This window comes from Scardinius erythrophthalmus (genome assembly GCF_964197995.2).
Source record: "Scardinius erythrophthalmus genome assembly, chromosome: 3".
Lineage (NCBI taxonomy): Eukaryota > Metazoa > Chordata > Actinopteri > Cypriniformes > Leuciscidae > Scardinius > Scardinius erythrophthalmus.
Window position 1 is genome coordinate 16,494,930 of NC_138223.1, and position 17,871 is coordinate 16,512,800.

Sequence of the window (17,871 nt, forward strand, 5' to 3'; positions counted from 1 at the left end):
ACGCTTGATGACTGACATGAATAGGTTATGGAGAGGTGACAGATGGACCAGAGAGGAGGAGGGGGAGGGTACTCTACAGAACAGGATTTAAATGCATGTGAGTGTGTGTCCCAGATGTTCACAATAAATCTGTCAGGATGTGCTTCAGTTGTAGAGTGTGTAAGGAGATTGCTTTCTAGAGGGATAGAAACTGAGTCTTTTATCACCTGGTAAATATCTGATAGGCTGCTACTTCCCGAATCACTAGCGATGCTGGAACGTGATTGGCTGGAAGTCATATGGGAGTGGCAACTGTCAGAGGGGTGAAGCTTTGAGAAGTCGGCAGGAAGCTAAAAGAGAAACATATACAGTTACAAAACAAAAATCGAATATGATAAAAAAAAACTGAAACTGACAACAAATAAATAAATTGTTTTAAAACATTATTATTATTATTATTAAAATTTTATAAAAATACAGATTTTAGCTTAAAATGTATATAAGTGACATTTCATATTTCAGGTCCTGTGACTGGTCAGCATTTCTTTTTCAACACCTTTTAGCTTTTTTAAGTTTGTGTAACGTTGTGTTAAGTTTGGGTCCTGCAGTGACAAATACATTTTTAAAAGTACAAATATTCCATGTAGATCTCAAATAATGTGATTAAAACTGCATGTATAATAATTACGAGAAAAAAGAAATAATAATAATAATAATAATAATAATAATTATTATTTATATTTATATATATATAAGGGTGGTCCTTATTTTATAGTCTCCAATTGTCATGCTCTTAACCCTTCAAATTGTTCCTTTATATAAGAAAATACAGCATGCCAATTTTTATGGCAGTAACATAATAATTACTGGTAGCTCAATAGCTTTAAACTTTGAGATTTTGATGATTTTCGTAAAAACAGATCATTTGAATTGGTATTGTACCTGGCTAGCATAATTTAAAAAAAAAATCTCAATAAAAGCATCTAATGCACCATATATTCCTAAATATGTATTTTAGATACATATCTCAGTTTACTTATTGTAGAAACTAAATCCAAATTAATCCATCCATGACCCGGTTTAGTAGATTTACCTTTCCTGGTGGAATCAATACATATTTCTATTGATGATCACCTTGGTTATTGTTTGGGTTTAGAGCACATTTTTTTGGTTTAAAAAATTACATTACGTTCCTTGAAATTGACCCGGAACTTTGGCCGAATCAAGCAGATTATCAGGAGGCATAGGCAACCATACATGCAATGAAAGCCTTCCTGTAGCTACAATACAATGTAGCCTTCCTGTAGCTCAAACAGTAGAGCGTTGGCGTTTGGTGTGTGTGTGTGTGTGTATATATATATATATATATATATACACACACACACACACACACACACACACACACAATAATAATTATTATTATAATATGGTTAACAACATTTGGAACAATGTCTTGCATGCAAAATATTTATGTTTATATATATATATATATATATATATAATAATTATGTATATTATAATATATATTATAATTATATATATATACATATATATATATAATTATGTATATTATAATATATATTATAATTATATTATGCATTTTTTTATATATATATTTTGCATGCAAGACATTGTTCCAAATGTTATGTTAACCATGTATATGCATAAAGACAACACAGCAATTGTTTCCTGACAAAAGCTTGTGAGTATTTGTGCAAATATAGTGTTTTTCCACCCAAGGATTAATTTTAAAACCCCTGCGTGATTGTCAGCACAATTACTCTTTAGATGATGTGTTCTCGCACGCAAACAAGTTCAGGTGAATGGTAGTGTTTTAAACATCTAATAATCCATCTACTGTGACTCATTTTAGTCATTGGTTGATTAAAATAAACACTCACTGAAGTATTATTGCTAGCAGTGAGGCACAAACCAATCATGAACACATCAGTCATTTATGATAACTGGATACGATTTTTTTAAAATCTTTTTATCATTTTTAATAAATATTTAAGAGAAACAATTATATTCACTTTAGTGTTTTTCATGACTTTTTAGTGTTTGCGCATGGGTCCTTAAATAATTTAATTGACTTATTCCAGGCCTTTCAATCACAACAAAAACAAACACACCTACAGCAAAAAAACTCCAATGATTCTAAATTTAGTGCATTTGTAGTGGACTAATGTATGGAGTAATGACTGAAGCTTTCATCAGATAATGAATCAAAATAATGATTATATTTGCTAATGCACAGACACCCCCCTCCCCAACACCCTACTGTAAAACACCCTGAGGCTTACTACAGTAAAGTTCATGTACTGGTGCCCTAGATCAGATGGCCTACATACAGTGACCCTATAACAAAAATCACATGTAGAATACATACACGCAACTCAAAAACTCAATAATGTGACCTCTCAAACAAATCAATTGTATATAACATATACAATTATGTATTAAAACATAATGGGAGGAAATCAACAGCTAAAACATATCTAAAAAAGAATGTAAAAATACACGTTCAAATTATATCACAACAAAACCAGAAAAAAATATATGAAGATTTCAATTTAATTATTAATTCAAAGTAAACATCAACACCTAAAACAGACCAACTCATTCAGTACTCATAATTCTGTTCAATTCATAATATATTTGGTATTTCACAATATATATATATATAAATTGTCCATCTATCAAAATCAATAAATAACGCTTTATAAAATGTAGCATGGCTAAACAAAGAATTCATGCATATGTATTTTTATTTAAAGAATTAACTAATACATGCTTGAGTTTAGCATGCATGTGCAAAAAATTGTTGTCCAAAGGCTTTTTGTGAGGCTTTTGAGAGCGTGTTTGCGTGTGAGAGAGATACTCACAGTCCTGGTCTCCTGTCCCCTGACTCCATAGCCATGAGACAGAACTATCTGTCTCATAGCCTTCAATACTAAATGTCCAACCATCCTCTGTGCACTTAAACTAACCTCTAAAACATTATCTGTCTAAAACATTATCTGACTAACTGTTCTAACTGCACCTACTTGATGTTTTTCTCCCCAGTGCGCACTCTCAGAGAGAGCATCCCTCTCTCTACTGAAATCTGCCCATCGCCACAGTAACAGACAGCACTCTGGCAGAGAGGGACAATTTCATCAGACCCTGCCCCTCTGTCCCATTCACACACGCACACCAACGCAAGATCATGGGATTATCGAGAGGCTGGTATTGTTTAAGCGGAGGGGAGGGGGTGGGGGATGGTTGACACCCACTGCCCCACTAAACCAGTCACCAGGGTCAACCCTGCAATGACTGGCAGCTCACTGAACAATCAGGATGGCACATATATCTGTCAAGAGCCCACCCCCTGTTGTCAATCATTACCAGTTCCATTATAAGACGGAGGATAGTAATAAAAACCTAATGCAGAGAGAGAGAGAGAGAGACTAAATGCTCAAAGTGCCACAGGGGAGAAACTGTGAGTGATTGAAAAGAAGATAGGGATGCTTTTACCCGATTAAACTTGCTAAGAATCTAGCCAAGACTATGGCTCTATTCCAAAACCTAGTGATCTGTCTTGTTGTCTACATATGCTGCTGTCTTCTAAGGCAGCACTCTATAGAGTAACACTCTATATAGGCAGTAACTGTCTGACAAAGGCTGTTTCCACCTGGTATTAATATGCATTTTCAGAGATCCAATCACAGGTGTAAACAGGGTGGAAGACACCACTCATTGATTCCAATAGAATTTGCTGCTTGTATGCTGCTAATAGCATAGCACACATAAATAGTGGGTAAATACTGAATTTTTTTGCAAGCCTTTCAAAGTATACTCCACTGACCATGAGCGTGGATTAGCGGATGTGCAATACCTAATGGACCTTTGTTTTTGAGTCCTCAAATCACTCACACATGCCCTGTGGTCTACGCAAAAGTCTGCACACCAAAGGCATGACCGCATATCAGCAGACTATTCTAATAACAATTACAAAAATTGGGCGGCACACCAAGTGTGTGCAGATATAAGCGGACTGTGCTGATTTCGAAAATACTGCAAGCCAAAGTGGCATGCAGACACAGGAAGTATACTTAACTAGACAAGTCGCTTAACAGGCACGCATGTGAAAACTGCAGTGTACTTTCTGTGCTACTATCAAATTAATGAGAATAATATGGTTTTCAAATTTGAGAACTTTCACCAATTTAACTATGTTGGAATAACATTAAAAGTGCCACAATGTCAAAGTGTTTACACCTTTTGAGGGAATCAACCTATAAATGGTTTACTTAGTTGTTTCTGCATATAAAGCTCACAGGATAAAGTATTTAATAAAAATGTGAAAGATTATTATTTGTTAGTACTAAAAGGTAAGTTACCTGGGATTTTGAGCATTCCTGCAGCAAGACAAAATTAAAAACACATTAATACACATTCCACATGTTAATTCAATACAAAATACAGTGACTTCACATATTTAAATGTTAAAGAATAACTCAAGATGAGTGATACAAGTAAGCTCCAACTTGTTAAGATGCACACATCGACTTAAAACCAAATAACGTGAAATAAGGAGTTAAGGTGAAGTCACATTTACCATTGTTCAGCAATTTGTGTAATTTGCTGACATTTCAATAGGAATTCACACAATATGGATTTAGCTCGAGGGTGGAAAAAGTTCCCCAAACAGATCTTGCAGTGGCTTCAAGCGGATCACACAAATTCACCACATTGACCAACAGAAAGCTGCTTAGTTTGAAAGTGACTTCTGTGAAAGTGACTTTTGCTAAAAATATTTTGCTAATGTGACCACACCTTAGAAGTTGCAACTATTTATATACTCATAATTTGATCAAAAGGGCAGATTTAAAATGGTATATATATGTGTGAACGAACCGAGTGGTATCCTGGTGGCAGAGGGGGCTTGCTGACTGGATAATTATCAACCGTATCAATTATAGTCTGTCGTTCTCCACGCTGGTTTATCTTGCGGAATCTTCTCCTGGACTGTCGATGAGATACTTGTCTTTGAAAATACTCATCGTTGTCGTCCATGTAGTCCACCTGAGAGAGACAAAGAGTGGATGAGTGTATCCCCATCTAATGGATACATGGCTTAATATTGCACCCATACATATACTGTATAACTCACCACAATCATTTCTGAAGCCTCAAGGACGATACACTCACAACCACGACGTAAACTACCAGCAGAACGCTTACCAAAACTGAAATGAAACCGTACACGTCACACAAAACACTGAATAAGACACAGTGAGGAACCAGTGGGGCAAACCAAACACAAACAAACACTCATACCTGCTGCGGGGAAGAAACATGGACTCCTTTATAAAGACAGAGCCAGACAGGAGGATATACCAGCAGGTTCCAATGTCATCAGGACTATAACACACAAATAAATATGACAACATTACACACACATACGCACAAAACTCAACATCTATTTTTAGTCCATTCTTACTATTATATTCCGGGTGGAGCAGTGACCTAACAACACACATGCCACGTTGGGCAAAGGAAACAAATGTGATGAATCATGCAAATGTGGGTGAATGTTTTTTGGTCAATTCAGTAGTTCTCAGAGCAAAGAGGCACCAGTGGTTTGCAAGTCTCACGTAGCCAGACTTTTTACTATCCGCATGAGGTCTTGTCCACTTTTAACAAATAAAATAGTGTCTCCAATAGTGAAGTGAACAATATATAAAAAAAACTGTTTTACAAACAACACAGAGGACATTAGCGTAAATACGTAAGGACTGTGATCCGAATATATATTATCGTTCAAAAGTTTGAGATCAGTAAGATTTTATGTTTTCGAAGCAACTATTTTTTGCTCACCAGGGCTGCATTTAATTGTTCAAGAACATTGTGAAATAATAACAATAGAAAATAACACTTTCCAATTTTAATATATTTAAAAATATAATTTATTCCTGTAATGGCAAAGCTAAATTTTTAGCAGCAATTTCTCAAGTTTTCAGTGTCACATGATCCTTCAGAAATCTTTCTAATATGATTATTTGGTGCTCAAGAAACAACAAATATCTTATAACAGCACTACAGCATTTATTTATATATACTTTGATTGGCTGTGCGTTCAGATGTATGCATACACAAAGTATTCGTGTCTGAAACTGAAGTATACTGTGGGCTAAAGTCGATTAAGTTGATGCACTGACTGTTGGTGGTCCTTGGTCATGCCAGACTGGTGGTTTTCAAACTATGCTGAGGGAAACCGTATGAGCCTACACATTTGCACAACACAATTCCCAAGTGAAAGCAGCAAATGACTGATTTTGTATGTTTTGGAAAGCATAGACTTCGACAGCTTGGTTAATTCAGGCATTGCACCACAGTGAAGATGTAATGCAAATAAAAGTTAGAAAAATGGGGGGTAAAAGGAGAGGGAAGTACATAATGGGGAACGTTCCAGATTTTGTTGAGCTAGCATGACTTCACTTCATATACTTTATTTACTTGAACAGTCAATATAATCAGGTAATGTTCATTAACACAGCAATTCATTTGCAATAAAAGTAAATGTTAAGTGTGAACATGAAGCTTGTATTTTTGTTAAATCACTATAATTATTGTTTATTATAGAGCTCTAAAGTTGTCAAAATCACCCTTAGTCATTTCTGGTTACGCGTTACTGATATAATGGCAAAGAAGCGCATGTAAACAGTCCCTTTTTGACACATCAACAGTTGAAAATAGATACTTCACCATGCCAATGAAGTCGAAAGTTTAAATATAACAAACTTTGCACACCCAAGATCAGCAAACTATTTTATCACACTAGTCTCCTGGCAACATGTAAGTCCTGTGGTTTTACTTTTCAAACAGTGTGTATTTTAATGTTTATTGCCTGGCCTCATGTGCTTCCAGTCACAAGTTCTGTAGTGTAATGTTTTTTTGAACTCAAAAATATATTCTGTGGTCACTGATATTGAGTCACTAATAATGTTGATGAGCTTAACTTGTAATGTACCCGAACATTGCTTTAATTACTTTAACAGTAACCCAAGCAAACATGGGCTCCTGTAATGTTTCATTTCAACAGGCAGAGTGTGTGTCTACATTCAAAAAGCCTTTAGAGGCTTAATCCCGTCTGTAGATGGACGTTACAGATTTAAATGAAGCGAGCACTAAACAGATGTCGGTGTGTGTTTGTGTCTGAGACAGAGGGAGAGTGAGCAGATGTGTGTGTGGACAAAATCATCCTCGTGACTTTGATGTAAACCTCTGATAAACTGACCTAGATAGAAATACATTTTCTGACAGCCTTTGTGAGAGTGTATCGAGTGTGTGCGTTTGGATACTCACTAGTATAAAACCTCATTAGCTTCATGCTGTTCATATCGAACTGTCTCACACATCAACCTGCAAATGAAATAAACAGTGTTAAGTACACTTAACACTCTGTGATAGTAATGAAAGTACCCTCACACACATAGACACAAACACAGGTCTCGTACCGGAGCTGGTGTTCCCTCAAGTTGGACAGTGCTTCCATGCCATGGAGGTACGAGTACACAATCTGCAGATCCTGCAAAACACATAGCAGGTTACAATTGCACTGCTTTACATGACTCCACTTTCCATTAAAACAGTACAAATTGGTAATTGGTTATTTATCACAAAAATATAACATTTAGCTCTATAAATGCTACCGTATGCTGGATTCCTTAAAACTGTGACACCCCAGTCATTTAGACTCATACAGCACAGTGTGAGGACAAGTAAATAACCTTTTTACACAAATTTTTATCATTGACTGCATTTGTCCAGCTCAATAATTAAGTTATTGTAAGAAAAAATATAATAATAATAATACATGAACATTTATCAATATTTATTTATTTGACATTATTCCCACAACATTGAACATTTAATTAGTTTATTCTGTTCATTACTTAGTAACAGGGCTGTAAAAATGGCAAACTTGGACAAAAATAAAAAAAAGTTTAGTTATATTGAGAATGACAATTTGGCATTCCAGCAATAAACAAATGAACAAACACAACACATACATGTACACAAACATATTCATTAATCCCTGATTAAACCCCTTACAAGTCACTTAATACCTGCCTGCATGTACACCAAAGCACCAGTAGGAGGTGCCCTGTATATGGGAATATACACACAAATAATAAACACACACCATGCACCACCAAACACACAACCTTCCTATTCCGAACTATTTAGCTCCACCCATCCTGAGTTACGCAATCAGTGTTTAACAAGAATGGAATGTTTGCAAATACTCTATTCACTCCTTCACTTTCAGGTCTTTTTCCTCACTTCTGTTTTTTGTTCACTATACTTGTCATTATCCTGTTCCTCTTTTGATAAGACGAAAGACAATCTGGATGTATCTCACATTCTAAAACGCAAGTGCCTATCTTCCTGGAAATCACATACAGATATTTTAGAGATGCCTGATTCCCCAAAATGCCATCATGTCAGGCAGCTCATTAATTGTCCCAAAACACTGCTGAGCAAATCAACATTTATAGTAGAGCTGCATGATTCATGCATGATTGCAAATCAAAAAAAAATATATTTTAAATAGAGATCATGATTATCAAACGATTCTGAATAGACAACTAAAATAACATAACATAGGCCTATGTATATATAACATAACCACATTGAACTGAACTAAAAACTTTTATCCCAGTACTTCTGTGACAATTTGAATTACCGGTATTGTAACAGAAATAATGATACTGTGGTTGAAAAGACTTTTTGTGAAGCCGTTTCATACTGATTGATACATGTCAACGCAGGTCTGAATGCTCACTGTGATCATACTTAACTTGTCAAAGATTTCGTAGACAGCCGAATAGCAGTCATTTAGAAATAAGATCGCGTGAGTGTTTGAATTGAGATTGTGATCTTTTAACTCTAATTTAAAGCTAGCTACCTGAATAACACAACTTTTGGTTTAATGGCAAATACATTTAAGATTTGTACCACAACACATTGGTCAAGAATTTACATCTTTGTTTAGTGTTTCTGGTCGAATAGATCCGCTTCCTCAAACGTGTTTCAGTAAATAAATTACTGATAAGGAAAATCTGTGAAAGAAATAATTTCCTGTTCAGAGATTGTCCTGTTGACACAGCTGAATGCAGCATCAGACTTACAATGAGATTATAAGAACCGATTATGCAAGAGCATATAGAATATCTGAAAGAGGAAAGAGCAATGCAGCAGATATAACCACATCAATGCTAATATAGAAATTCTTTATCACACTTCTGCAAAAGCGAGAAAACAGTAAGAAGCAAAAACCTCAAGCAAACTACAAGAACCTTTAAATGCAATACTTCATAACAGTAACAAAAAAGTGACTAAAAATAAAAAGCTGCCAAAACATGTATTTTTGTCGAGATTTATAGCTTGATTTACCTACACCTCAGGTTGCTTAACACATTCTTAAAAGGGCAGATCACATGGTCCTGTCGACACAAGTTTAGGTCAGTCACACATTTGGCATTTCCTGCGATTTGGGATGATGAGATTTCAAAACTTCAGTTACGTGATGAGGACATATTGGCTGCATATTGAGGTTATTAAAGCTTGATATCCATTCTGACGTCATAAAATGAGGTCCAAATAAAACAATATAATATATAAACTTTTAGATGAATTTCTGATACTTCTTTTTAACGATTTTACGTCATAATGTTACATTTAATTTGTCAATTCTAATAACTGCTAATTTCCAGGTTTAAATCTGACTTTGATTCCCAGATGTTCAAAGTGATCTCACTATATGTGTGAAGTGAAGTGCAGAGACCATTCAAGGCCAGAACATTCCCACATATACCATCAGCTCTCCACAGTGAGTTCACTCGAACAGGACATTAGAGGCGTCACTCTTTCTTCCTCTCCTCCCTGACATTCCAACGTCCTTTCTCATCGTCTTTGACTTCCCTTCAACCGATCCATCGCTCTCACTACATTCAAATAAAAGTAAATTCAAACTACCCAATAGGTTCCAGTCAGGGGTGGTGTGCTGTGGTCTGCAATTGGTTGATCTGAGTAGAAGGGCAGGAATGTTTATTCTTGGACAATGGCATTTCCTCTTTGAGAGACAGACACGTACATAGAGTTCTGATTATGGCAATGGACTGAGACCTTTGAGTAAGGAGACCAAGGTCACATTTCAGTTAGCTGAAGAAGTCCTGACCACTGGATCACTGAATCAAGTGAAAAAAACTAGAAACCACTTTCTTGCACACATGCTGGCATGTCCCATCTAAACATATGACATGCACTTTCATTTTCACTTATAAAAGTACAACTTTTTGAAACAACTTCAGGCTAAATGTGTTGGTGTAATTTAGTTTCTTTTCCGATAAAATATAAATAAACCTACAAATGAAATGATCAGGGAAAAAACATTATTGCAACGTAATTACAATTTATTTCCATGCTCTCACGGCCTGGCATCAGAAGTTTCAAATCCTTAAACTAACTCTACACAGGCTTCTCAGATGCTCTCTAAATCTGAAAAATAAAATCACCCATTACAAACAGCTTCAGTTAGCCCTGAAGAGACATGAATAAAGTACACGATCATATAAATCATATATGATTTTAGTGCTGGGTGGTATACCGGTTCATGGATTATCAAACCGTTTGAATTTTAGCGATTGCGATTCTGCTTATCGATTCTAATTCTTATTGATTCCCAGTTTCGATTCCAATATGGTAAAAACATAAAATAAATGAAGTCAAACATTTAGATATTACACTAGGGATGCTAATGATTAACTGACGATCGATTAATTGTTAATAATAAAAACAGAGAATGAGTGCCAAATTGACTGAACGCTGACGATTGTCTTCAGCTAATTCACACCTGCACGATAAGTGGCGCTGACCGAGAATACATTTTTCCTCATGTATGCATCTCATTTGGCAATAACCTCGTCAGCTGCACAACACACAACAGTAAATTAAGATAAATTAAGTTTGGTACTACACGAAACAATCATCGAGTGCGATCTAAATTGGATTTTGATTAAATAAATGGGCAAACTGCATTATTTGTGGTTTTATAAAACGCTACACCTGCTTAGCATTTCTCTGCTAAGCATTTGTAAGCATTTCTTATTATAAATTGTTATAAAAAGACACCGAGCCACATGAAAAACACATACAGAACATATATCGTCGTAATTATACATTTATTTGGCTTCATGTTTCATCTGTAGAAACGTTTCTTTCAGCTGTTTATGTGCGGAACCCAGGGAGGAGTTATGATCACATAATATGATTGACAACTCCAGAGCAAATGAGCTCGACTCATAACAGACACACACAGAAGAAAACAGCGCTCTCTACGCTGTTTCAAGCTCTTCAGATCGCATAATTCAGTGGAAAATGAATAAAAATGATAATCTGGATAAAGAATATACAAATAAATTGTTCTCAGACACCAATGATAACAAGAACTCAACCTTCTCTTCTCTCTTCCAGAATACTTTTCTTCAGTGTTTATCAAATCCAGAATTATAATTAATTTTTGATTCTCAACCCTACTCCTCAAAGCCCCAGTTGGTATACTAGGCTATACTTTGGTATTTGGTGGGCCAAACCACCCCGGCCATTGGCCCTGAGGATGCCTGATCAAGCCTAGGGTGGTCCTTATTTTTAAAGTCTCCAATTGTCATGCTCTTAACCCTTCAAATTGTTCCTTTATATAAGAAAATACAGCATGCCAATTTTTATGGCAGTAACATAATAATTACTGGTAGCTCAATAGCTTTAAACTTTCTGAGATTTTGATGATTTTCGTAAAAACAGATCATTTGAATTGGTATTGTACCTGGCTAGCAAAATTCTAGGGCTGTACTGTCCTAGTCGATTAGTCGATTAGTTGGTCGATACGTTCTGGTTCGACCAAAATTCTGATTGGTCGATTTTCTGCCGCGTTTATTTCATCAGTTTTGCCGCGCTGAGGCGCGCTCATTTCATCAGGTGGAAAGCACTAACTGCTAATGGGGGTGTTTTCAGAGTACCCTTGTTTCACTGTAACAGTCTGTCTTCAAAACACCCCCCTTGTTTTCACCTTTTTTGGATTAGTCCAACCCAAGAGAGAGCGTCGAGCATAGAAGGTTTGATGCTGAATATTATTTATTTAATTGTGAGAGCGTTTAATAGTCAGTCCTCTTCTAACATGTCAACAACAAAGAAATCGACAGTGTGGCAGCATTTTGTTAAAATTGATAACATGAAAAAGGTCGAATGCAAAGTTTGCAAGCAACAGTTTTCCACAGCTTGACGACAAACATGACATATCATCTAAAAGTGGTAACGTTAAGCTCACTTGTCTGCGTTTGCCCTGTCTGTTTTGAGTAGGCTATGAACATATCAGAATTTGCATATTTCAATGTTTTAGTGTGATAACCTAACTTTTTTATTTTTTATTTGGAGCCTAATGCGCAATTGCGCTGTGCTGTTGGTTGTGTTAGTTTTGAGCCTAGGATGCTTTATTTTTCAGTTATGCACTTTATTTCGTTTCTGCTCTTGATCTGGTTTGTTAAATAAATATTATTTTTTTATTAAAGTGGACGTGCCTTTTGTGTTTATTAAGAGTAAAATCTTTAAGTTAATATTAATAGTCTATTCGTGTCTCAGCTGCGAAGCTGAGCTCATGTTCAGCCTCGCTCGGTGCGAGGACATGCACGGTGAAATGATAGTGTCTGACAGTTATAACTTATTATTATAACATATGACAAAAATAATTGTCTAATTTTTGTTGCATATTCCTCAACAGTTCTTGTGATGATATCACTAGTTGACAACATAGTACTATTTTCGGAAATCATGATATTGCGCAGGTGCACGTGATGCAGCGCTGTCAGAGCTGACAGACTCGAGTGTCAGACTCATTTCAGTGCAAAATAATTAGGTCAAAAACGATTTAATATACTGCAAATAGCCTACTAGTTGTTTGTTTATTTATAATTCATTTAGGCGGACAACAAGGCTACCAAGTACTGCGCACAGTGCGCATCTAATTAATTTAATGTTTTTGTTTTTTTCTAACGTCATTTTTAGTCGATTTTAGTCGATTTTTAGTCGAAAATTTCAGGACTTCAGTCGACCAAGATTTTCTTTGGTTGAGTACAGCCCTACAAAATTCCAAAAAAATCTCCATAAAAGCATCTAATGCACCATATATTCCTAAATATGTATTTTAGATACATATCTCAGTTTACTTATTGTAGAAACTAAATCCAAATTAATCCATCCATGACCCGGTTTAGTAGATTTACCTTTCCTGGTGGAATCAATACATATTTCTATTGATGATCAGGCACAGGCAACCATACATGCAATGAAAGTAGTCAATGATCATGCCGAGAGAGGAGTGGCTCTGATTCAAGAATACAATGGCTATCTCACACACTCTGAAGAACAATAGCAGTTTCTCCTTCATGTGCTGGAAGATCACCGACGGATCTATCCAGACTGCAAAAAGTCAACACTGGCTGCTGAGCATCAGAAATGAGGGATTGTTGAAAACTTTGTGCTTTTTTGAGATTGTTGTCATTGTTGTCATGTCAGTGTTGCTCTGATTTCAATCAAATGTAGTTCATTTGCAGCAATTTTTTAATATTACTTGCATATCACAACAACGCCGCACAGCTTAACATAGGCAATCTTCCACATGATTGAGCTATCTCTAAATAACATTTTTTTGTCAATATTTTTGCATATTTCTAATTTTGAAGTTAAAAGGAACAGTTTAAGAGGTTAAGACACTAACATTTTGCAAAAAATAAATAAAAAATTGGACTTGATAAGGACCACCCTAATCAATCCCCGGAAGTGACAGTGGAAACGCGACTGGCCCTGGCATGCACTAGCACGCTCGCTTTTGGACAGTGGAAACGTGGTTAATGATTCCTCTGGGAAACTCAACTAGCTTCTGTTTTCTGACTGCACCATGTACCACTAACAGGTTTTTCAAAACCGTACTTTTCATACTAACAAATTTTAAAATCTGACCAATTTTATTTGATATTCTAATGAACCCCCAGAGTGTGCTTTCTCTTTAGAGCTCCTAAATCTGTTAACATCTTTCAAATCAAAAGTTCTGCATAGCCTTAAAATGTACCATTTTGTAAAGTCCCACAACCAACCACTCATCCTCCATCTGGAAACTAATATAGCCAAATGACTTGTACTACACAAGATTAACAACTATTTCCTTTTAGAAAAAAGCTGTTCTGTTTTTGTAGTTGAGAGCACCATCAGTATCATTTTTCAGCCGATACCCTTTTTTTTAATTTCTCAGTTTTGTTATGCCAAGTATGTTCCTCTACATGAATCAGTGTACAAGTTCTTCTTTTTCCTCATTCCTCCTTGCTTTCCTGTACGAATAAAACATTTTTATTCACACAGCCACATCAAAACCAAACCCAACACATGCTGCAGAGAAAGAAACTTTACACCCACTTTCCTTTCAGGACTCTCACAGTTTGTGTGCACAGGTGTAGTAAAGCAGTGTAATACTGAACACCAATTATAGAACTAACAATGAGTCATTAACCACACAAATTAGCAATGAATATTACTAAATAAGTGTAACTCAGATGCATCCACTGTTACAATACGAAATGATGAACAAGGGCTGGGCGATAAAACGGTATCTGTATTTATCGACGGTAAACCCTTGTCGGTAACGATATGAAAAATGCTCGATATAGCGCTCAATATTTTCATTAAAACGCATGCGCATCGCCCGAAGATCTTAAACACCCTATCAGATGTTTTGATAAATCAGCTCAATATCTCAAATCAATATCTCTTACAGATATAATAAGTTTGTATTGTCCTAGGGGTGTAACAATACACGTTTTCAACCATTCGGTACAAGGCTTTCGGTTCGGTGCGCATTACAAACCGAACGATTCGTTGGACCATTTTCCTGCCGGTGCGACCAAAATTGCCCAACATCAAATGGCAAATGTAATGAAGGCAGAACGAAACTGCGCTACTCATTATTTTGTGCTTCACGGACCATTTATCAGTTTGGACTACCAATGTCAGTGCAGCGCGAGCCGATTTGATCAAGCGACAGTGCTACCACACAGCGCTAAGAGATCCAGTAAAGGAAGCATTTGAATTTGCCATAGAAGTAATAACATTGCTGCGAGATCTACTGAGAAACACATTTAACAGATAAAACAGCACTGACGTGGAAACCAGGAGAAACATTGTGCCATGAATAGGCTTGGGCGGTATTGGAATTTTGATACCGTCAAACCTCCTCCCTATTTTACCGGGGTATAGGGTATTACCGTGACTAATTAAAAATTATGACATAATGGGCTCAGATGGCGTCACCAAACTGTTGGCTTGTGCCTACACCGTTCAGAAACTGAATGCCAGATCAAAAAAAAAAAAAAAAAAAAAATCAAGCCGTGCACGTTGTGTCTGAGTCCGGCCGACGGCATTGTTATTATGAGCCTGAGCCCACCATTATTCAACATAATATCTGTGTGCGTGCAATAAGCAAGAAGTGCCTTTGTAATCCGGTGACGCGTGTCCATTGATTTTTATTAATAAAACTTTTCTGCAAAGATGGAAGTTGACGATCGCCATCTCTGTAGTGAACGCGCCTATAGAGAGAAATGCACATCATTGATCAATCAGATTTATTTTCGTTTTGAATTGTTTCGTTTAAAGAAATTGACGATCGCCATCTCCAAAGTGAACGATAGAGAGAAATGCACATCATGGATTACAGAGAGTAGGCTAGTCTATTTCTTTTCTTTTCGTTTTGTATGGTTTCGTTTACTGAAATTGATGATCGCATCTCTGTATGAACGCGCCTAAAGAGAAATGCACATCATGGATTAAATAATCAGAGTGGCCTTTTTCTTTTCGTTTTGAATTGTTTCGTTTAAAGAAATTGACGATCGGCATCTCTGTGAACGCTATAGAGAAAAATGCACATCATGGATTAATCAGAGAGTAGCCTACCCTATATTTCTTTTCGTTTTGAATTGTTTTGTTTAAAGAAATTGACGATCGCCATCTCTGAGTTTCAGTTAATTTATGAGATTTCAATGCAAGTGACCGTGGCATGCCAGCGCCCATCATGTCATGATTATATTAAATCCAGGCAATTTGGTTGATGAAAAATTTATTAAAATTAAGATACAATTTATACAAAACGAAATTCGTTTTAAAGAGGCCTTTTACAAAACGAAATTTATTGAAGTGGTCAAATCGTCTGACTCCCGATGCATCCTATCTTATTTGTGCTGTTCACTTTTCATAATCAACAAAGATGGAAAAAATAACATTATAATATTTTAACAAATACGAAACTTAATGCGCTTATTTAATGAACTCGAGAACAAAATGCATCCTGGCAGTAGTGAGTGGGTGGTAGTTTCGGAGATGCGACATTAGGTTAGAGGTGTTTACATCTCTCGCGGTCACCTTTTTATGGCACAATTTACAAATTGCCTCGTCAGTATTTACCGCCTCTCCCTTCTCATTTGGCTGGAACCAGAAATATTACCAAACTGCAACCACACAAGCATTTTTAGGCAATAAATAAATTATATATATTATAGGCTATATAAGTGCCGGTAATGACGGTATTGAAACTGATACCGGTGCTATTTTAAGATCCCGCGGTATCCGATATTACCGTAATACCGCCCAACCCTAGCCATGAACGAACTAGTTATAGGCTTTAAGTTCACAGATCAGCAACATTCACCATGGATTTAATACACTAACACTAACACTAATAGACTAACACTAATACACATTAACACTAACTGTAACCATGAAAGTTTGGCAGGAATAGTACAGCACTTCCATTTCCAGCACATGACATTAAGAAGATATTTTGTTCATATTTTATCTTTGTTTTTGACTGCTAAAACTAATATAATTTGTTATTTGCCTTAATAATGTGGATAAATAACAAATAAATAAAAAAGTTGTTTGAATTCAAACTTTTCTACTTGTCTTTATAAAAAAAAAAAAGGTTATAAAAAATGTCAATAGATATCGATAATGAACGATATGAAACAATATATCATGATACATGATATCGCACAGCCCTATGATGAACACACAAATAATATCTGAAACCATAACATTATCACTGCCATATACCATGGAAAAGCACAAAAAAGCACCATGGCAAACCCATATTTTTTAGGCATGTACCATGGTTGACCATGAATCTTTGAAGTACTTGAGGTACTTTAGAGTATGATTATATAAACCATGGTCCCAAATGATTGTCATATCCAACCATCTGAAATTATTGTAACATTACAGCCACAGCACTTTTTTGTAAAGTGCCCATTTATTTACAACATCTATACAAGTATTAGTTTATAATGAAGATCTGACAACAATGAAGAGCAATACATTATCGACTATGCACGAAATGATCTGATCATTAACACTGAGGTAACAGAGTCTAAACAAGTGATGTCTTTTTTTATTGCCCAAAACAAATGGCTATTTATTTAGCCATGAGAGAGCTTTAATGACACAACATGAGGAAAAAAAGTGTCCGTGTAGGCTATTACTTGTTTAGAACATGATTCAGTGCTTTCCCTATTAAGGGAACCGACCCAGCATTTACGGTTTTGCAAGCTGTTTTCCTAAGGTCCCTGTGAAAATGCAAACTGAAAATGTACAGATGAAAACTAAAAAGCCAACGGTTGCCCAGCATCTGTGTTTGTGTGGTTTCTAAGTTTCACAACGCATTGTGTGTAAAGCGTGAAATTCCCTCCACCCCGGTGTCTCGATGACAGGGTCAGCACTTGGCAGGTGGGAAAAACCATTATAGCCAGCTGG

The 17,871-nt window shown here is 36.1% G+C and overlaps 1 protein-coding gene across 3 annotated transcripts in view; it reads right to left on the minus strand.

Annotated features, from left to right (window-relative positions):
- Positions 1-17,871, minus strand: part of rapgef2a (Rap guanine nucleotide exchange factor 2a) — a 47,911-nt gene that overhangs the window by 20,717 nt on the left and 9,323 nt on the right. For 2 of the 3 annotated variants that reach the window (XM_081362590.1, XM_081362588.1), the window contains exons 2-8: positions 7,482-7,552; positions 7,330-7,386; positions 5,302-5,385; positions 5,135-5,210; positions 4,879-5,046; positions 4,362-4,379; positions 207-329 (exon numbers count right to left, since the gene is read on the minus strand). In XM_081362590.1, the coding sequence (XP_081218716.1) occupies positions 207-329; positions 4,362-4,379; positions 4,879-5,046; positions 5,135-5,210; positions 5,302-5,385; positions 7,330-7,386; positions 7,482-7,552 (597 nt within the window). The remainder of the gene's footprint in view (positions 1-206; positions 330-4,361; positions 4,380-4,878; positions 5,047-5,134; positions 5,211-5,301; positions 5,386-7,329; positions 7,387-7,481; positions 7,553-17,871) is intronic. The other variant, XM_081362589.1, reaches the window with a different exon arrangement.